This window comes from Electrona antarctica (genome assembly GCF_951216825.1).
Source record: "Electrona antarctica genome assembly, chromosome: 4".
NCBI lineage: Eukaryota > Metazoa > Chordata > Actinopteri > Myctophiformes > Myctophidae > Electrona > Electrona antarctica.
Window position 1 is genome coordinate 45,022,266 of NC_136809.1, and position 20,917 is coordinate 45,043,182.

General features: G+C 44.1%; 1 protein-coding gene across 1 annotated transcript; it reads right to left on the reverse strand.

Annotated features, from left to right (window-relative positions):
- Positions 1-1,772: 1,772 nt before the first annotated feature.
- ppp2r2ca (protein phosphatase 2, regulatory subunit B, gamma a) lies at positions 1,773-16,547 on the reverse strand. Its single transcript, XM_079500211.1, has 10 exons — positions 16,478-16,547; positions 15,331-15,678; positions 14,416-14,513; positions 12,995-13,178; positions 11,697-11,809; positions 10,366-10,543; positions 8,209-8,373; positions 6,396-6,565; positions 5,576-5,667; positions 1,773-3,899 (listed from the first exon to the last, which is right to left on the reverse strand). The coding sequence occupies exons 2-10, from the start codon at positions 15,392-15,394 to the stop codon at positions 3,599-3,601; spliced, it is 1,365 nt and encodes a 454-aa protein (XP_079356337.1). The 5' UTR covers positions 15,395-15,678; positions 16,478-16,547; the 3' UTR covers positions 1,773-3,598.
- Between the last annotated feature and the right edge of the window lie 4,370 nt (positions 16,548-20,917).

The following is a 20,917-nucleotide window of genomic DNA, read 5'->3' on the forward strand; positions in this document are numbered from 1 at the left end:
TCTACATGATACACGCATACAATACAGCATAAATACATTACATGTGTATTGTTTGTACATTAGACAATTAGTCTGTCAGATTAATTACTTGCTGAATAGACTAATACAGTATTAAAGTATGTCTTTACTGCATTAAAATAGCTACATGCATATTTCCTTCAGACTAGTATTACTCTGTGCGATACTTGCTTGAAGTTACAGGGGTGCAATAGAAAATAAATGGAGTAATACTGTTTGACAACAATGAAGTATGTCTGCTTTATTAGTTTGTCTCCTGAAACCAAATGTGAAAAAAGCATGGTAGGGATAGAGGAATAGGCCTATAGACAATAACATTATAAATGAATTCAATAAAACCTTTTTCTTCTTCTTCATAATTCATGTTATTTTATTAATACACATTCATTTCATTCACTTCATTTGAGTAATCCATTTTTGTACGATTAGTCTTTTTTTTAAAAGTATGATAGATATTACACGCTAGTAGCGTCGAATAATGGCAACATGCAGCTGCAGCTACTGCTGTGTTCATGAACAGACATTCTCTCTGGTTTGTACGTGGCGGTGGCGGTGGTGGTTATGATGTGATGACAACTGACTTGTTCTAAAACTACGTATCACCACCGGAGGACAGGGCCCTGGAAGCCCGGGAGTGGTGCATGGCAAAGGGGAACCAGTTTTTTTTTTGTCATGCAGTTTATCTCGTACGCTCTGCGTTCATTGGTCGATGATATATCACAGCATTATATTGTTTGGCTGTGTTGAACATTCCGTTGAACCAGTCAGTGCCGGACTGTGTCTGCATTCAACAACACTCCACAGACAAGGACAAGGAGGGGCAAAACGAGAAAGCATAGTAGAGGTGTCCACTATACCAGGGGTTCTCAAACCGTGGGTCGCGACCCCTCGGGGGGTCGCCAAATTATTTTAGGGGGTCCCCAAATTATTTTCAAAAAAAAGAAAGAAAAAAAAAAGATTTTTTCAATTTTATTTTCACGATTTTTCAAAAATAGCAGACCTACAAGCTCGTAGCTTGTAGGTCTAATTATAACAATGCTTAAAACACCAAAAGGGGTTCCCGCCCAAAATGGTTTAAGGTTATTGTAGCAGTCAATTTATATTGGGGGTCGGGAGGGGGCGGGGCGGGGGTCACGAGACATGGCCAAAGCATTTCCGGGGGTCCCCGGCCAAAAACGTTGAGAACCCCTGCACTATACTGCCTGCAGTCTACCTTCTGTGAGCACCCAGTCACAATAAATAACTAGTGAAAAAGAGTGGAGAAACATTATAAGCTAACACGTACATTTCTTTTCTTGGGGTTTGAACTAAGGTCACACAGTGAATTGTAGATGATCCATCTAACAGAATATTTGCCAATATTTAGAAACAGTGTAAAGGGCCTTATTATGCATCTGCAATGATTCCATTAGCTAGTTACACAGATCATGAGAATATTTTCAATTCAACCGAGGGCCAAGGTCACTTGAATACAAAGCACTTCACTGTAATCAATGAGATGTTAAAGGGGCATTCCACTCATTTTCAACATTTTACTATGTCATTAATATACCTTAGAGCTGTTGTGTGGACATAATAAAAAAGTCCCCCCATTCTGTGTTTCCTAGAACTAGAGGTCTGAAAAAAATCATCATAATTACAGTTCTAGGAAACACAGAATGGGGGGACTTTTTTTTATTATTTCCACACAACAGCTCTAAGGTATATTAATGACATAGTAAAATGTTGAAAATGGGTGGTTTTCCCCTTTAAGTATCTCAAAAATCCAGATAAGACCTATGATCACTTTAAAGGAGTAGTTCTCCCAACTTATTTTCTATCAATTACACACCCCATGAAGCCTTGAATTCATGGGGATTGTTTGGGGTTGGCCAACTCCTTTAATGTTGTACATACAAAGACTCCTGAGCCACCCCTAGAGCAACATACAGCCATGTGTGGTGAATTATTCACAAAAGGAGCTTGTCATAATACATTCACATGGCATGATGTTATAAAAATTAGTTGACAGCAAAGGACCGTTCCACTTCAAACATACTAGACACAAAGGGAATCATCAAAAACGTACTTCGCTGAATCAGTGGACTCATGATCCCTCATTAAAACAAGCGGTCCCTCATCAACATTTTCATAAGATCACTCAAAATGATCACTTAAATCATCGGTGAAATGTTTTATATCACGCAGCTCAGCATCATGTGCCTTATGCAAATAATAGTTAAATCGTCATCATATAAATCACAAAGAGGTTTCAATTCCAGCACACTTAATACTCACACGTGTCAGCTGTCATCATTTGTCATACAAGTACATTGTTGATGAGAAATGGGCCTAGACAAAGCAATAGCAAAAAAAGAATCAATGATATTGGCCCTCTCAGCATTGCAAAGAGCTGATTTGTGTGTCGCTCTCTCCTCTTTCTAGCCTGCAATTCTGCCACACTGCCAGAAAGATAAGCCTATACATTAACTGTGGACCTAGTGTAGAGGTGAATGCTTATCCATGCTAGCACAAGTAGACTAATAATAATGATTATGTAAATTTGTATGTGCGGCTTGGCACATAAATTGTATATAATGAACAAATTTGATTGGCCTTTCTATAGATGAGTTCCCACTTGGACGTAGGGTCATATACCACTTTGCTTTAAGGGGTTAAAGTTAGTCATTGCTGTGTTGAATTGCTAATTATAAAAACATGGAATATTTACACTTAGCAGTAGGGACGTGTGGATGGAAACATTTACAATATGTGCAAAAGCCTAATGGGAAGCCCATGATATGGAGCGGGAAAACGGCCATTATTGCAAGGGTCAGTGGTGCAAAGGTAATTTATGGCGTGCATTCTCCCAAGAGCACTGCTCCACATGAGAAGAAGGTGTAGTTCAGATTCAGATGCTGCTGTTGGCCTATATAGTGGAACAGCTCCACTGTATGATCAGACAACTCCTAAAAAATGAAAAGAAAAAACACTGTCTGGCAAAGTTACGGGCCAACAGAAACACAATCTGTCCAATCCACTCAGGTTATTCATCAAGGACACATTTCAATATTATACTGTATCATTTATCAAGCCTTCTTTGTTGTTGGCACCCACGACAAATTCTCCATTTTGTACTGCAAGCTGTCACAGCGCACCAGCGAGCTAAGCAATGCTGTGTATTCAACAGCATTGCGACGTGGTGGATGGAGAGGTCTCTGTACAGACCCTACACACTGAGGCACTAATACAAGGATCCTCAAAACCCTGCAACGTAGATTGGGGCGAAAGGTGTGTCTCCATTGATGCACGACTACAAGAGCCAATGATTGATCATTCTAAAACATGGAACAACATCACACACACTCATAATTTTGAGCGCCACGTCTTCAAATGTCAAATCATTTCAACAATCTCAAAGAATACATCTTGCATCCAGTCACCGTGGCTTCATCGGTCCGGCTTCCCCCGATCGCTCTTCCCAAGCTTCTCAGTATCTCCTCTCCATCACACGCTTTGTGACAGCTTGTAAAAGGCAGTGTGCGTGTGTGTGTGTGTGTGTGTGTGTGTGTTTCCATCACTGTCGATATCCCATTCTCCGTCACTGAGTCATTTGTGATTCAGGGTTGACCCGATCCTGGAATATGTACAGGTTGTTGGTGGCCGCTATGGCGATGATGTTCTCGTTTGGATGCCAGGCCATGTGCAGGATCTTCTTGGTGAAGTCCAGACTGTCCACGCCCACATCGCCACGACGACGCTTGCCACCCGTGTAAACCCGCCGCGTGCGGAGCACGGCCCGCGGCTTGCTGCTCTCCCGCCACGCCTCCAGGGTCACGCCCCGCCCCGTCTCCCTGTCGAACATCCGGAAGAAGCTGTTGTACGCCCCTGTCATGATCACACTGAGGAGAGGATAGGAGAGGAGCGGAGCGGAGCGGAGCGGAGGGGAGAGGAGAGGAGAGGAGAGGAGGGGAGAGGAGAGGAAAGGAGGGGAGGGGAGGGCAGGGGAGAGGAGCGCAGAGGGGAGAGGAGAGGAGGGGAGGAGAGGAGAGGAGAGGAGGGGAGAGGAGGGCAGGGGAGAGGAGGGCAGGGGAGGGGAGCGGAGAGGAGGGGAGAGGAGAGGAGAGGAGAGGAGAGGAGAGGAAAGGAGGGGAGAGGAGAGGAGAGGAGAGGAGAGGAGAGGAGAGGAGAGGAGAGGAGAGGAGAGGAGAGGAGAGGAGAGGAGAGGAGAGGAGAGGAGAGGAGAGGAGAGGAGAGGAGAGGAGAGGAGAGAAGAGAAGAGAAGAGAAGAGAAGAGAAGAGAAGAGGAGAGGAGAGGAGAGGAGATGAGGGGAGAGGAGAGGAGGGGAGAGGAAAGGAGGGGAGGGGAGAGGAGAGGAGGGGAGAGGAAGGGAGAGGAGGGGAGGGGAGAGGAGGGCAGGGGAGAGGAGGGCAGGGGAGAGGAGGGGAGAGGAGAGGAGGGGAGCGGAGAGGAGGGGAGAGGAGAGGAAAGGAGGGGAGAGGAGGGGAGGGCAGGGGAGAGGAGGGGAGGGGAGCGGAGGGGAGAGGAGGGGAGCGGAGGGGAGAGGAGAGGAGGGGAGAGGAGAGAGGAGGGGAGGGGAGAGGAAAGGAGGGGAGAGGAGGGGAGAGGAGAGGAGGGGAGGTGGGAGGAGGGGAGGGGAGAGGAGGGGAGGGGAGCGGAGGGGAGGGGAGAGGAGGGGAGCGGAGGGGAGAGGAGAGGAGGGGAGAGGAGAGAGGAGGGGAGGGGAGAGGAAAGGAGGGGAGAGGAGGGGAGAGGAGAGGAGCGGAGGGGAGGGGAGAGGAAAGGAGGGGAGAGGAGGGCAGGGGAGGGGAGAGGAAAGGAGGGGAGTGGAGGGCAGGGGAGGGGTGAGGAGGGGAAAGGAGGGGAGAGGAGGGGAGGGGAGAGGAAAGGAGGGGAGAGGAGGGGAGGGGAGAGGAAAGGAGGGGAGAGGAGGGCAGGGGTGAGGAGGGGAGAGGAGAGGAGAGGAAAGGAGGGGAGAGGAGGGGAGAGGAGAGGAAAGGAGGGGAGAGGCAAGGAGGGGAGAGGAAAGGAGGGGAGTGGAGGGCAGGGGAGGGGTGAGGAGGGGAGAGGAGAGGAGAGGAGAGGAGAGGAAAGGAGGGGAGAGGAGAGGAGGGGAGGGGAGAGGAAAGGAGGGGAGAGGAGAGGAGAGGAGAGGAGAGGAGAGGAGAGGAGAGGAGAGGAGAGGAGAGGAGAGGAGAGGAGAGGAGAGGAGAGGAGAGGAGGGGAGAGGAGGGGAGGGGAGAGGAGGGCAGGGGAGGTGAGGGGAGAGGAGAGGAAAGGAGGGGAGTGGAGTGGAGGGCAGGGGAGGGGTGAGGAGAGGAAATGGGATGAAATAGATAGCGGAGAGACAGAGGAATGAAATCGAAGGTGAGGGGATCGATTTGACATCTACAAAGCTTGTCTCCGGGATTGATTTAAATGAACGCTGCATGATGCAGACACACTGGGAGAGCAAACACTCCTCTGTCTGTCTGTCTGTCTGTCTGTCTGTCGCACGCACGGTTTTTATCCCTGTACTTTCTCTCTTCCACCTTCTTCAGCCAAACACCTACTTACCTATCTGAGCTGTTCCAAACGCACTCAAACTTGTCGAAGATGCAGTCATTCTCATACAGTGAACACAGCTTACTCCTCAGATACTCATGGACCTGGAGATACAATGAAAGACAGCAGTCAACACCGTCGGTGTGGTAGGAATATGTGTCATTGTAGACTTTGTACGTAACATAACACAGCATCACTAATATAAATAACCACCAGTATGATATGACCTGCATATGATTGTCAGGAAGGCCTATAGTGTAAAATAAATGAATCATTCAATACTGCACAGGTCTGCATTTAGCCTGGGTGGCATAACTGATGTATTGGGCCTCTAGAGGGTATACAAAATATAGGCATTAGGCAATATGGCTACACAATAGTACCCATAATTTACCACTTAACACACACATAAAAAGGTAGACGTCTCCTCCGGCTTTGGGGCATATGTATCGTATGGCGGCTGCCATTTTTGTTTCCAATATGGCAAAGGCACAGCACGCTGCCACTCAAAGTGACTACAATCTTTTTGGGGACTTCTCCGAATATAGGGTGCGCTCTATTTGCGCACTAAGCGCCCTCAGGTCGTTTGTGTATTTTAACGCACTCTAGATTCTGACAAGTCCTGGAAAACACGTGCTGTGATTGGCCAATGGCCAGTAGTCACTTAGAGTGGCAGCGTGCCATGCCTCTGCCATATTGGAGTTCAATATGTCAGCCCCCATAAGATTACATGTCGCTCCAGTGAACTGCAGCGGTGAATGAGGTATCTAGGTTTCTATATCTATGGATGGTAATACAGTAATACACATAAGTAGCCAATATGTCGTCTGACCTGATAAGTCTCCACGGGGCCTTTGTCCATGTGTAGGTCCCACACCTTGGCGGTGAGGTAGTCCCTGGTCAGTAGGTACCGTCCACTGTGGCTGAACTTGACATCCGAAACCGAGGAGATTATCTCTGAGAAGAAAGACCTGCTCCCTGGATCCTCAGGTTCCTCAAACACTGGACAAAGAGTGAGCATGCAGTTTCTTATGATTTATCTTAAGGTGGTGATCCTCGATGGGGTTCCTCATTTAGCTGGGGACCCTCCCCAGCTAAATGACAGATAGTTAGAAACCCTTACAGGCCTGGAACTCTTAAGAGTGTATACAAATAGAACCAGGTATGGGGGTTTGTGGCCTAATACAGGAAACTGGGGGTCCTTGAAATGAAAAACTTTGAGAATCACTGACTTATGAGGATTTTACACTTATATCTGCCCAGAATAATTTGACACGAGACTCGATCAATCAAAAGGGGTGGAAAGTGTAGGCTACTAGAATATCCTACTCTCCATGATGTTTTCTGCTTGTATTACTTAAAGCTATACATCCCAAAACTAATTTAAACAAATACAATTTTATTTTAACAAATCAAAATGTTAATGCAATATATTAGCACATCTGCAATGGTTGGAGCCAGAGGTAGTCTCTTCCAATGTGTACTCTGGTGTCTGGTAGGACACCTACTGGATACAAGTAGTACTGCTTAAAGCTCAATCCTCTTGAATGTGGAAATCCACATGAAAGTTACACAGTTTGCAGCTTAGTCAAAGATTACTTGCTGTTAAAACTACTCAAATAAAAATAAAAGCAGCTATAGAATTACTGATTGTATTCATGGAAAGCTTATCAGTTACAATAGTGAGTTATTTAGCTTTAGCAGCTTTCCACCTCTGCCATCAGATAATTAATCAAGGCCTAACACTAACTAAGATATGGACAAATTAACCCAATTGGACCTGCAGGTCTATTTTTACACTCTCAGACTTAAAGCTGCAATCATTCAATATATTTTTTTAAATGAATAAAACATTTAAATCTCTACTTGTATGGTAGAGGTTCAAAGCGTAATATCTCCGCTGTACAATCAGGCTTTCTGTCTTAGCCTAGCAGCTTAAATTAAAGGACAACTTGTTTTTTTTGCCAGGTGCTTGAAAAGCGCCTGGACTACATTTGCTACTGCCACTACTGACGACTGTAAAGACGACCTTTTAGTCATGATTGACTGGCATGGCTGTCTCCTAAGCCAATGGGAGTCTTACCCATAAAACCCATAGTCTGAACGGCATAAAAACCATATTGTGTTTGTTTGTCATGGCATCCCCCTAGTATCCCCCTTCACATTCATTAGATGCCGTGATAAAAACAAAATCACAGCTGTGTAAACTGAATGGTGCAACTATACATTTATTGTTATAGTTACTGTATTGTACTGTACTGTGCTCTGTACTGTATTGTAGTGTACTGTGCTCTGTACTGTACTTTGATTATCTTTTTGGGGAAAAGCGAAATGACAGTGACCGTGTGGGGGTCCCCGGAAACATCCAGACCCCCAGGAACGTGCCCAAGGCGAGCCTTCCCGCGTCTTAAACGGTCGAGAAATGCTTGGACAGACAGGGACATACATATGGACACACATAGCTGCGTAATGCTCAAAAACAAAGTTGTCCTTTAATCTGGGAGACACTAGAATATGAATGTATATATGTACCAATCATAACTCTACACGATTAACACAGGGGGAACATTTTGTCATTATCACTATGAAACCAGAGAGATGTCAGACAGCCTAGATAGTGATACCGTGGCATGCAATGCGCTCACGTTTGGTGTGCTTGTCACACAGGGCGGAGGCCCTCATGTCACAGAGGCGCAGCGTGCCCTTGCTGCTGCTGTAGACAAACAGGTGGCAGTGGTGAGGGTGAAACTCTGCCGCCGTGATCACCTCCGTCAGGTCCTCCATGTTGGCAGGCTTGATGTCCACAATGTCTGGTTAGAACGTCAATCAGGGACCATACCATCACAGACAATGTGCCACGCATGCTCTTCATGAAATTACTGGCGAAAAAAATCATTGCATTTTGTTTTTAATTCATGATTTGTTTAGCTTTTTTGAAAATGTTTTGAAATGATACTACAGTAATTCAAAACAAAATGTCCCAGTGTTTGGGAACCAGTGGATTAAAGGAATGTGAAGAGACAGGTCCTGAGAGGAGAGTCTTTCAGAGGCCATTGCACATGAGCTAGACAAAGATTTGCCGGCTGTACATGTTCCATAAGTTAACGCTTCACTCCTCCATCGCGGCCGACCTGAGCCCCAAATACACCCAGACACTTGGTTCCACTTTGTGTTTCTATTTGCAGTGGATCCTCATGTGGTTTAGTAGAGAGTGAATTATTTAAGCACTTCTTCTCCGTAGATGTTTCGCTGATTTTCTAGGTCAGCTTCTATTATATGGGAGAGAGCACTCTATTTCCAAAACCCCCTTTTGTGTGTGTGTGTGTGTGTGTGTGTGTGTGTGTGTGTGTGTGTGTGTGTGTGTGTGTGTGTGTGTGTGTGTGTGCGCGCGTCTGTGTGAGAGAGGGGGGGTAGACTATAAATACTGTAGCCTACATGTTTGGGTTAAAGGTCAAACTTCAGTAGTTGTCAACAACCATTGATATTAAATGCTAACGCTCTGCCGTTGACTCCATGTAACAGGGTATGTTTGAGCCACTGCATGCGCTTAGCAGGCATTTACATACACATCACGTAAGCACAATTATATCTGCTTCTATGTGCATATTCTTGCAGTGTCTTGCCATGAGGACACTAAGGATTTCAGCCTGCCTATGTTTGCATATTATGTCTCACAAGACTTACACAACCATTTCACCAGAGCCAGTATTGCAGATGTGGTGCTTCATGCTTTTAAAAATAATGTGGGCAAAGGCTCATTTATAGGAGCCACACAGTGGAACAGCCTGGAAACAAGTGTTAAACTGACATCCAATTGGATACTGGAAAATAAAGGGTCATCTTAGAGGGAAGGATAGGGACGTACATGTTGTGTTGTGTATGTAATGTATATGTACTGTTATGTGTATGTATTGTGATGTATTTTAAAGTATTGTTCTGTTCAGTGTGAGAGGATCGCAGTGGAAATAAGTCTTCAGACTTTACTGTGAAATCTTTGAATCGCTGATTATAATGTTGTATTATGATTGCTTTTCTAAATAAATCAAATCAAAAGACTTCCATGGGTTTTATCAGACTTTGCAAAAATTGATTATTCAATGATTATTGACCACTGTACTAAAGCTTCAAATAACATTTACAACTAAACAAAAGGAATGTGAACCGAACCTAGAATATACCTCCAATTGAAGAGACGATTCAGCCATAAAACCCTCGGCTTTCCTGTACTTCTCACGTACATCTCTTTTAATCATTTTTAGTTTACAATATTATGTGAAATAATATCAGAGACATTTCTCAGTGATATTGCCATGACATTAGACTGCGTTATGATGGCACATGCAAATTCATCATCGCATAAAGATGATTGATTAAACCAGGGGTTCTCAACGTTTTTGGCCGGGGACCCCCGGAAATGGTTTGGCAATGTCTTTGGCAAAAATCATTTTTTTTGTTTGTTTTTGAAAATTATTTGGGGACCCCCCAAAATAATTTGGCGACCCCCAAGGGGTCCCCTGGATTAAACAACCCTGTAACATCAACAGCTCTACAGTAATCGTCTTGAGAGATCTGGTAAATATCCTCTGGTAGATGGTTAAGATACTCATTAAAACCAGTTTGGAGAAGGCAGAACAAACTACATTCGTAAGAGGCATCTCCATATGAGGCTGTAATGCAAACTGTCAGTGGCCTTTTGTACTATGAAGTGATAAGTCATACACATGGGTTGACGTACTGTAATAAATTATACTTTACTAATCCTCACTTGGCCACATTATATTCAACGAAAAAAGGAAGGATACTGAAGCTGCGGTCGGTGATACCCAGGTGCCACATATTGATGCGGAGGTCGTCAGCAGACATGTAGGTCTCGCCGTCGCTGTTGACTGAAATGGAGTTGACATGGTAGGTGTGGCCATTGGAGAACACTCGCCTGGGCCGTACCTCTACCATCAGATCTGTGGGTCTCAATACTGGCACCTGACATGAGGGCAAAAGATGAAGTATAAGGTCTGATTTATATTACAGTAGCTGCGGTTCAGTGACATGCTTGTAGATCGGCTATTTCCAGTGCACGACACATATCACCTGCACACAACTAAGGTTTAAAGCAGCTATAACATGCATTTTAAAACAGTTTTTAATATATAATATCATATTGTCTATGTCCCTCAAACTTATTTCTAATGGTTTGAGCCTCAATCACCACTCTGATATAACCAGTCCATGGCATTTCTTTTTTGCTTCTGAAGCTGTTTTAGCTGCAGTACCACAATGTCCTGAGGTGGTGGGGGTGCTGATATGCAACTTATTTAATATTTGAGTCATAATACTGATGCTAGATAAACACAGGCTTGTTTCCATTCCATGCCAGCATGGAAAATCAACAATGGCGGACATTGTAAACAAAGTGGAAATGCAAATTTGGAACTGAAGACTGAAGAGAGGGAGGAATTGGGTGACATTGATGACATCACAAATACGACCAAATCAGTTGAGCTGTTCCTGAGAGCAATTTCCATAAAACCCCCTATATGATGAGAAATCCTGATTGTTCAAAATTGTGGGGATAGAAAATACACAGGGGAGCTCAAAAAACACCAAAAGGTCAAAGGTCATTTAACACTCCGATTGCCCGGGGTTATTTAATCCATTCAATCATAGCGCTCAATTGATTTATAGCAACGGAGAACTTTTATCGACGGACCGGAAGTTATACAGGATGTGGCTGGATCAGCTAAATGTAGCCAAAACACTCTAAATGCGATTGACAACAACGGAAGGCATGATTAAATCTAACGCGACGAGCGACTGGACAGCGGGGGGCCGTCTAACACAGGATCTTTTCTTAGAATTGGACGGGATGATTTAGATTGTGAGTTATTAACGTTTTAAGATTTTCGTTCTCGTCGGCTAAACAGGGGGGGAACATTTTCGATGATGTCCCACTGTTACAGGTGCTCCTAGGCTGTGGAGCGATGCGTATCAATAAACCTCGTCTTTTGGATAAAACTTCGTCCTGGGCACTGGGTGTTACTAATAGAAAGGACGGTGAACTTCGTCCTGGGCGATTGGGGTGTTAACCGTGTGTGTGCGTGTGCGCACACGCATCTTGTCTGTCTGTCTGTCTTACCTGTAAAGAGGTAACAGTAGAGATATCCTTGATCCGTCCCTCTTCATCTTTTAGATTGTATCCCTCTGGTCTCTTGTCTCTCTCACTCACCTTCCACAACTTAATGGTCTTGTCTGTGACACACAACAGGGATGGTCAATGCCCAGTTAAGGCTGATTAGACTGGCAAGCTGCCAGGAAAGCACAAGAAATAGGGTTGATAGTAGTAAATAATGGCTTGCTCTGTGTATACTGTACATTTTATATATTTTCAAGACAGTGATAGATGGGACACATAACATTGAGGCAATTCAGATTACCTGGTTTATGGTTGAAAACTGATCATATCATACTAATAAGTATATCTTAATTTCCTACAAATCACAGCCTTGTCTTGGTCTTTCAGGAATTCGGAAACTAAATCATGCATTCTGCTAGTTGATGGAGAACGAACGGTATGCAAGATATGGAAAGAAAGCTAATATTGTAGTATTCAGACAGATGATTAAAGTGCATCAATTCATTATTTTTTGTTAATTTGCTTTGTATTTATGGACATTTCCTGATGTTTCTTTGAAGATTTTGTTTAGTATTTGTGCTGCCATGTGGTTGTGGGGGGAAAAATATATGTGAATAATTGCTTTGAAAATACTATAAGCCCTCTTATATCTATACAGTTGGGTGCCACCGATATTGTCCCTTATCATTTGACCCATTTAGGCCTGACCTCAAAATTTAAAAAAATCTAAATCCTCCAGTTTTCTGAAATAAATATTTTCACGATTTTTCAAAAATAGCAGACCTACAAGCTCGTAGCGCGCCACTCGGTGGCGCGCTATGAGCTTGTAGATCTGCTATTTTTCAATAGCTAAATTATAACATAATAATAACTGTCCTTTTGCGCAGATCACGCAAACCTCAGCAAAAAGAAAAGGACAATATCGATGGCCTCCAACTGTATGTCTTCTATATGGGTAGCAACAATCCTACTGCTAGTGGTTATAAGAAGTAGCAGGATAAGGAAATGGCATTATATGTTTAACATTGTCAATCATATCAATGTAAATATTAATAACCAAATACATGAATATTCATGGGTGACCATTTGTCACATTGGCTAAACTGGGAAACACAATTCTACCACTTCCAGAACACAAGCTGGACCAAAAGATCCCTAGCCTCTTGACTGCTTGTTGCAAAAATATCCATCGTCTTTGTGTTCCAGTCCTAAAAGTGTATACTAAAAGTGGAGTTGCAGTTTAATCCTCTAGTCTACTGAGTGCAGTGGTTAGTTACTTGAATTTGTTTTGCCATTTGTACCATTTGTGGACAGTAGGAAGTGTGCTGCATTCTGCTGTGGCAGCCATCGTATCTTGTTGATCTTCTCCTCAATCTCCAGACTCTTCAGGTAGTCAAAGTCTGGCTCGTGACTCTGGAATGTACTGTAGACGTTATACTCCCCAGAGTCCCCCGTCTCCAAGTCCTCCAACTCCAGCCCTTTGGACTGCAAGCAAACACAATGTTCAGATAAACCACTTTGTATGTATTCATGCAATATAAAGCAGATAGACTACGACAGAGACAACAACTTAAAGTTCACTTGCCATTAATATAGTGGTTGCAACTGTATTAATTCACCTTTAGCTAAGTGTCTAAGCCCTCTCCCACTTAGACACTCCCACTTAGATACTTTCCAGCCAGGCTCATGTATAAATAACATGGATTTTATTTTACACATTAAATACTGGTTCATTTTTGGAACCAGACCTTCCAAATCTCTTCCAAATCTGTCAACAAGGCCTGTCATATGCACTGGAAAAATATATTTATTTTTTAAAACAAGTTTTATCATATAGGAAAACTATTGGTGGAGAGGTTTGTCTAACACATGTTATGCTTAGCTGTGATTGGACCATAGCAGTTTGGGGAGGGGTTTAGCTATAGGTCAATTGATTGTCAGAGTCCAATGGAGGGAGTTCTGCTCTGGTTTTGGTGAAATATTAAGTAGTTCCGGTCATTTTGTGGGGGGCACAGGGGGCCACGCATTAAAAGTAAATTAATTTACAAAACTAGCATCATTTGTATTGTTGACCTATTTCTACCATATAGTGCAACTTTCGTTCATTTCACACTTCTATCAAACGGAACTATGTTTTTGTGTCCATATCACTACGCCCCAAAAATAGTTCCATGTGATAGATGTGTCAGTTGAACGAAAGTTGCGCTAATATTTTAGAAATAGGTTTAGTTTTGTGGATTCATTTACTTTTAATGCGTGGCCCCAGTGCCCCCCACAAAATGACCGGAACTACTTAATATTCACCAAAACCAGAGCAGAACTCCCACGTACGGGACTCGGCCAGTCAATTAATACAGTTGCAACCACTAGATTTAAGTATTTCATACAACTTAAGTTAAATAAAAATTGTGAGGGGCGCTAATTTATATTAAAGTCTAATTCATGTTGATTAGGTGATGTAATGGTGATGTAAAACAAACGGTGCCAACACAAACATTAAACGCCATTAACAATACAGAGACAATATGACGTAATGAGTTACATTATGACATACATTTTCCCTTCATTGTCAATGGCGTTTACAAAACAAACATTGAACTAAAGACAAACATTAAACCTGTATATAGGAGGGGCTAGTGCCCCTCAAAAGTATCCCTACTATCCCTTTAAGGCTGCCTGGAAAAGGTGCTGAAGCTATCAACCCTCCATGACCCTGACTGACCTCGGTTTCTCTCTGGAAGATGACCACTCTGCCCCCCTTGTCCCCGGTGGCCAGCAGGTCCCCTGTCTGGTTAAACTCCACCGTAGAGATGACATCAGCTGGCGGGGGGTCAACGAGAAAAGGGAAGAATGAAGAAGAGGAAGCAAAATCAGTAAAGAATTAGCACAATATTGAGATAGAAAGACAGGGACGAGAAAGTAGAGAAGGGGAAGAAAGTTGGTAAGAATAGAGAATGGAAAGACAACATGAAATGTCAGTAGGGTTGACAGAGAGTGGGGATCAATACAATGTATCTCTTTCAGTATCACCGGAATAACTCTTACTGGGCCTGATTGATACAGATACAAAGGAATAGGACAGGTATAGGTCTAACTTACAACAATACAACCATTCAAAGAATGACGTTCAACAAACATTTTCTCAATCATTAATGTATGAATTCAGAGTCAGATTTCCATCAATTTACAATTTAGGCATTTAGCAGACGCTCTTAATCCAGAGCGATTTACATTAAGCAAGAACAAAGGATAAAAAAAGCATGGTAATACATCAAATACATACAAAGTAGTTATCATGAATCATGCGTAAGCTAAGAGCGTAACAGTGGAAAATCTATATAATGAAACTATGCATATATATATATACTATACAGTGCTATATGTTTACATAGAATGCTATAAGTCTACATACACTGCTCTCTAAATCTGCCCATTTGTAAATCACTGAAACTCAAAACAGGATCCTTACACTGCAGGCTAAGTCTCATGATTCATGCACAGTATTTATTTATCCATATCTTCAACCCAGGAGCCCAGAAATAACACATAATATATGGCCATATGTTCAATCACACCATCGTACCAGTATGCAAACCCAAAGGCAGTGGAGAGGGTGAACATGAATGATCTGTCCTACCTTCGGTGACATAGTCTCGCAGGAAGCTGTGGTTGATTTTGGAGCTCTCAGCGTCCTCGCCCATCTGAAGCTGAATGAGGGTGACCCGCCAGCGCGCCCGTCCTGAAGGGAAGGCTCCAATCCGTGCTCTCTCTCCCTTCCCAGGATCCGCCCATGCTGCTGAGGCCTAGCGGAGCGGCCTGGAGCAAGGCATCCTGGGATACCAGCCGAACCGGAAGGAAGGGTGTGGAGAGGAGAGAGGGATGGATGGATGGATGGGTTGATGGATTGGGACTCGGAGTTACACGGGTAACAGGACACCAGGATACGGGGAGGAGGTGGTATAGAGACAGGAGAGGAAATGAAGGACTGATGGAAGGAACGGGTGGATGAAGCAATGTAAAGATGGCAGAGTATGGGGAGGGAGGGGGTGACGGGGAGAGGTAGATGGTAAAAGAAGAGCGGGGTGAATTAAGGGGAAGATGAGAGCTGACATTAGCCAGACCACTACATACAACATTCTGAAGGCATGACCTCTGTTAAGCAATCAGACACACACACACACACACACACACACACACACACACACACACACACACGTGTGCGTGTGCAGGACCAAGTCAGCGTAGTTAAATCGCAGAGCTGAATAGCATAGAAAAAAAACAAGAGACCGGGCCCACCGGGCCTTCATGTCCATCAGATGCCTATAAGGAGGAGAATATCGTGCAGTGTGAAACATTTACAGGACAGGATGAACGAGTGTGATAATAATCCACTGCAGCATTCCCGCTGTGGTGTAGCTGCAGGAACAGTAGTAGCTGTTTCCAGGGTGTGGTAGTTCTCTCTGCCAAGCTTCCAGCTTCTTGCACACACACACACACACACACACACACACACACACACACACACACACACACACACACACACACACACACACACACACACACACACACACACACACACACACACACACACACACACACACACACACACACACACACACACACACACACACACACACACACACACACACACACACACACACACACACACACACACACACACACACACTTTGTCAGATGAATAGTCCTTGACAGAGAGCGTGGGAGAACACGATGTCTTGTCTCTGCTGCAAGAGGGAGAGAGAGGAAGGCCTCAGCACACTTACCTGTACCAGTCTGCCTGCTGCTGCCGCTGTAGTCTGTACTGGTGTGTACAGTACAGTAATGTGTGTGTCCTCTACTGCGCCGGGACTGAGCAGACGCGTGCTTGACGAAGGCAGACGGAGAGAGAGAGAGAGAGAGAGAGAGAGAGAGAGAGAGAGAGAGAGAGAGAGAGAGAGAGAGAGAGAGAGAGAGATGTATGTGAGGGGGGTACAGAGGGAGAGAGGGAGAGTAGATGGTGGAGGTTAGAGAAAGATAATCCACAGGGGAGGGGGGGGGGGGAGGAGAGAGAGAGAGAGACAGAGACAGACAGAGAGAGATGGGGATAAGGAGGAGGATGGATGGAGGCTTGTTGCCTGCTGATGCTATGGAAGTGATCCTGTGCACAGCATCCACTGTGTCATCATGGCAGCCTCCTCTTCTGTCGGCCAATCGTAGATCCGGCTGTCAGTGGTGGCTCCACCCACTGCAGATGGTGAGGAGAAAAGAGGCCAGCAGAGGGCGAACTTAGACTGTGGGAACATTTTAGAAGTTAGTGCTGAGAGGTATGCTGAGGTGGAGAATAAATAGTTAGTTTGTGTGCAATTAAACAATTAAACTAATCTATTTCTTCTTCTTTTTTCCCCTCTTTTGTAAGGCAGGGTAAGTGTTCATTTTTGGTCGAAACAAAAGGTTTGTTATTAAACAGAAAATGCATTTTCAGGTCAGGATACCAATTTGACCCAATCAGGATAGAGAACTCAAGACAGGATACAGATTAAACAAGTGAAATTGGAAGTGATGACACAAAGAAATGAGCAGACAAAATTGGAACTGGAAATGGATACTCTCCCCTGAAAAATTAATTTCTGTTCATTGAAGAGCTGGAGAGACAGGGAGAACCCTCATTGTGTGAATAAATTAACAATTTAATTGTGTCGTACAAATGTTAACAACTAACGATTATGACTATTAACCAAAAAAGTATAGCGTTTATTCACAAATACTTGAAGTGGAATTGACGGCCGAAGTTCATCTACGGCAAGTTGGACTACATTTGTTGTCTCAGTAAAACAGCCCTCCCCCTATCCACAAGGAGGAGCAGTTCACCAAAGCATTATGGGAATTGTAGTCCAGGAAGGAAGTGAGTCCAGTGTACGCCTGGCGTGAACATATTAACCAAATAAAAACCCCAGGAACGATCTTGCCTTCCAAAGATAATTAAAATATGATCTGGTTGCAAAAGGGTCTACTCATTTTGAGTACTTTTTCCAGTTTTGACTGATGGGCCTATTGTTCTTACCTTCCATACTATATGTTCTGGCCTTCTTTCTTAACATATTTTTTTGGTTTCTTGTGAACCCCTGTGGGTACACGCCTAACTGTTTGTAATCAACAATTTCTTGATATATTGCAGGATCCATTGTCTCACTAATATACACTTCTTCTTTGGGTTTTGGGTTGACTCATGTCTCTAGGTGCTGCCACCGAACCCTAAACCATCTTTGGCCAAACACACTTTTATACTTCTTCTTCTTCATTAAGTTTGCAACCAATTGCTTGAGGTGTATACTGCCACCTACTGTACCGGAGTATGTAGTACGACTCCATGCACTACCTTATTCCAAGACATGCTATGCTTATACTACTGAAAAAACAAAATAACAAAAATAAAAGGGGTGTTGCACCCTAGATCCTATGATAGACCCCTATCTCCTTCAGATAATCAATCACTGCTTTCTGTTTGATCTGGACCCTGTCTCCTGTTGTTCCCAGGATACCAGTGGGTTCCACTGTCTTCCTGCCTCAACCACCTTCTGTTTCAGTCTAGTCCTCTCTTCCCCATATTTCCTACAGTGCATCATGACATGTTCCACATTTTCCATGTCGTTACATTCTGCTTCTGGGCATTTATCAGTTACTTTTCCCTATCATGAAAAGTGTTTTGTTTAAACCAGTGTGGTCGAACCTTAATCTGGTCAGGACTGTTTCCTCTATTCTGTTCCCTCTCATCACACCCTGTGCGTTGATACATATATTAAAGTATGTTCTTCCTCTGCTGTCATCAAAGTTCCATTGCCAACGGTCAAATGGTTCATGAGCTATCTGCGTTCAAAGTTTGCATTTTCAATTGAGTGCTATAGCGCCACCCTTTGGCCAATGGTTATGGGCTTCGCATAGTCACCGTTTGGCATGGCCCTCTACCAGATTCCCGCGTTTCGCGAAAACCGATGTTGCTCAGCTATAGGCTACACAGTAAAATCATCAGTGTTAATTTAATGCCGAGTGTACAAATGGAACCCAATGGACATGTAAAGGTCCTTTCTGTGGTACATTCATTTAACTCACTTCACACAGGTGTGATTTTATTTAATGTTGAGTGTACAAATGGAACCAAATGGACCTGTAAAGGTCCTTTCTGTGGTACATTCTGAGTGTTAATTTAATACTGTCCAATACTTAGATACGGAGGGGGGTGAAAATTATGAATGGCAGTTACTGCCGTCAATATGACCCCCCCCATAGCAGACCCCGGCTGGACAATAAGGGTGAAACCGACTGACGATTTTGACTGACACTTTATTCCAAATTTCACCGTAGAAACTGAGAAAGATATAATGTACATAACATAAGTCAATCAATAAATCCATAAACATACACACAAAGGTTGACATAATGCAAATAGACCTATAAATAAACAGCATAAATGTTCACATGAACACATAATCAAAGTGGCTTCATCACCATTTAGTGTTTACTCATTACTGTGTCTGTGAAGCATAACAACTCAAGAAGCCCCTTAATTTGTATCAACCATGAATACATTTTTTTTTAAAACCACAACAATAAGCCCATCAAGCCCATTCCAGTAACCATAAGCAGTGAAAATACAGGATGACATGCCAGGCGCTAATAAAGTGGCACGTGCAGTTTGTTCCAGGGCTCGTTTGGCCATCCGTCCTTAGTTCCTTCCTTGACAATCTTCTCCATGTGTTGCCATTCCTTCTCACGGCAGTATCTGTTCCTCCATTCTCTACCACTAAGATGGGTAGGTGGCATTTATAGTCTAATGCTGCTATCTGCAGCCCCATCCTGGGCGTTGTCCTCACAGTCACAGGTGAACTTGATCATTTAAAGTCAACTGATTTGTCCATGTGGGCAGGAAACCCTTAAAATAGAAGCCCTTGAGAACTGACTTGGGGCAGGAAACACATCAAAATAAAATCACGAGTAGTGGTCCCCTTACCATTGACAATGTGGCCCACCCAGTCAGTCAGTTTATGTCAAATGCTCAACAACTAGCCCTTCTCTACTCCTCCTTTCACCCAGCCATCAGCCCATCACATCAAGTGTAGTGGAATACTGCCGTCAACCAGATCTACTTTTAACACAAACTCCACAGGAACTTAAATCCGGCTGATTTGGGTGTGGTACGGACCTAGCAGAGCACCTGGAGGCACCCTGGGTGTGGTACGGACCTAGCAGAGCACCTGGAGACACCCTGGGTGTGGTACGGACCTAGCAGAGCACCTGGAGACACCCTGGGTGTGGTACGGACCTAGCAGAGCACCTGGAGACACCCTGGGTGTGGTACGGACCTATAGCAGAGCACCTGGAGACACCCTGGGTGTGGTACGGACCTAGCAGAGCACCTGGAGACACCCTGGGTGTGGTACGGACCTAGCAGAGCACCTGGAGACACCCTGGGTGTGGTACGGACCTAGCAGAGCACCTGGAGACACCCTGGGTGTGGTACGGACCTATAGCAGAGCACCTGGAGACACCCTGGGTGTGGTACGGACCTAGCAGAGCACCTGGAGACACCCTGGGTGTGGTACGGACCTATAGCAGAGCACCTGGAGACACCCTGGGTGTGGTACGGACCTAGCAGAGCACCTGGAGACACCCTGGGTGTGGTACGGACCTAGCAGAGCACCTGGAGACACCCTGGGTGTGGTAAGGACCTAGCAGAGCACCTGGAGACACCCTGGGTGTGAAACCCCTGCTGTCTCAAAGGCTCTGAAAGAATGTCAAATATTGATATCATTAATATTTTTGCCAATGCCTGGCGTTGCATATGAATTTGACATGTCAAAGGACATTTCCATTGAAAAAATAAATAAAAAAATAAACGTATCCACCACAATAGGATACTGAAAGAAATGCAAAATGGATGAGCCTAATGTCTTTACAACATGTTAATGACAATTCAACCAATGTTTACAGAATGCAGAGAATACCACATATTATCCTGGATTGGGACTATCCCGAATATTGATAAACATTTGCGTCTCACTTCTGTATTGTGGCATTGCCTGGGGCCATTTTGTGAGGCAATCCATCAGGACACAGATATATGTTTTGCCCATTGCTGATTTGGTTAATGGCCCAATCAGGTCTATTAAAATAACATCCAGTGGTTGTGTAACCTTTGAGAAAGAGATAAAGACATGTTTAATTATTTA

Excerpts from the sequence above, each read along its gene's own strand:
- ppp2r2ca (XM_079500211.1), bottom strand. The coding sequence starts at position 15,394 with ATGGGCGAGGACGCTGAGAGCTCCAAAATCAACCACAGCTTCCTGCGA. Across the intron at positions 14,514-15,330 it reads GCGAGACTATGTCACCGAAG|CTGATGTCATCTCTACGGTG; the intron begins GTAGGACAGATC and ends ACCCCCCGCCAG. Across the intron at positions 5,668-6,395 it reads GCCCCGTGGAGACTTATCAG|GTCCATGAGTATCTGAGGAG; the intron begins GTCAGACGACAT and ends TTGTATCTCCAG.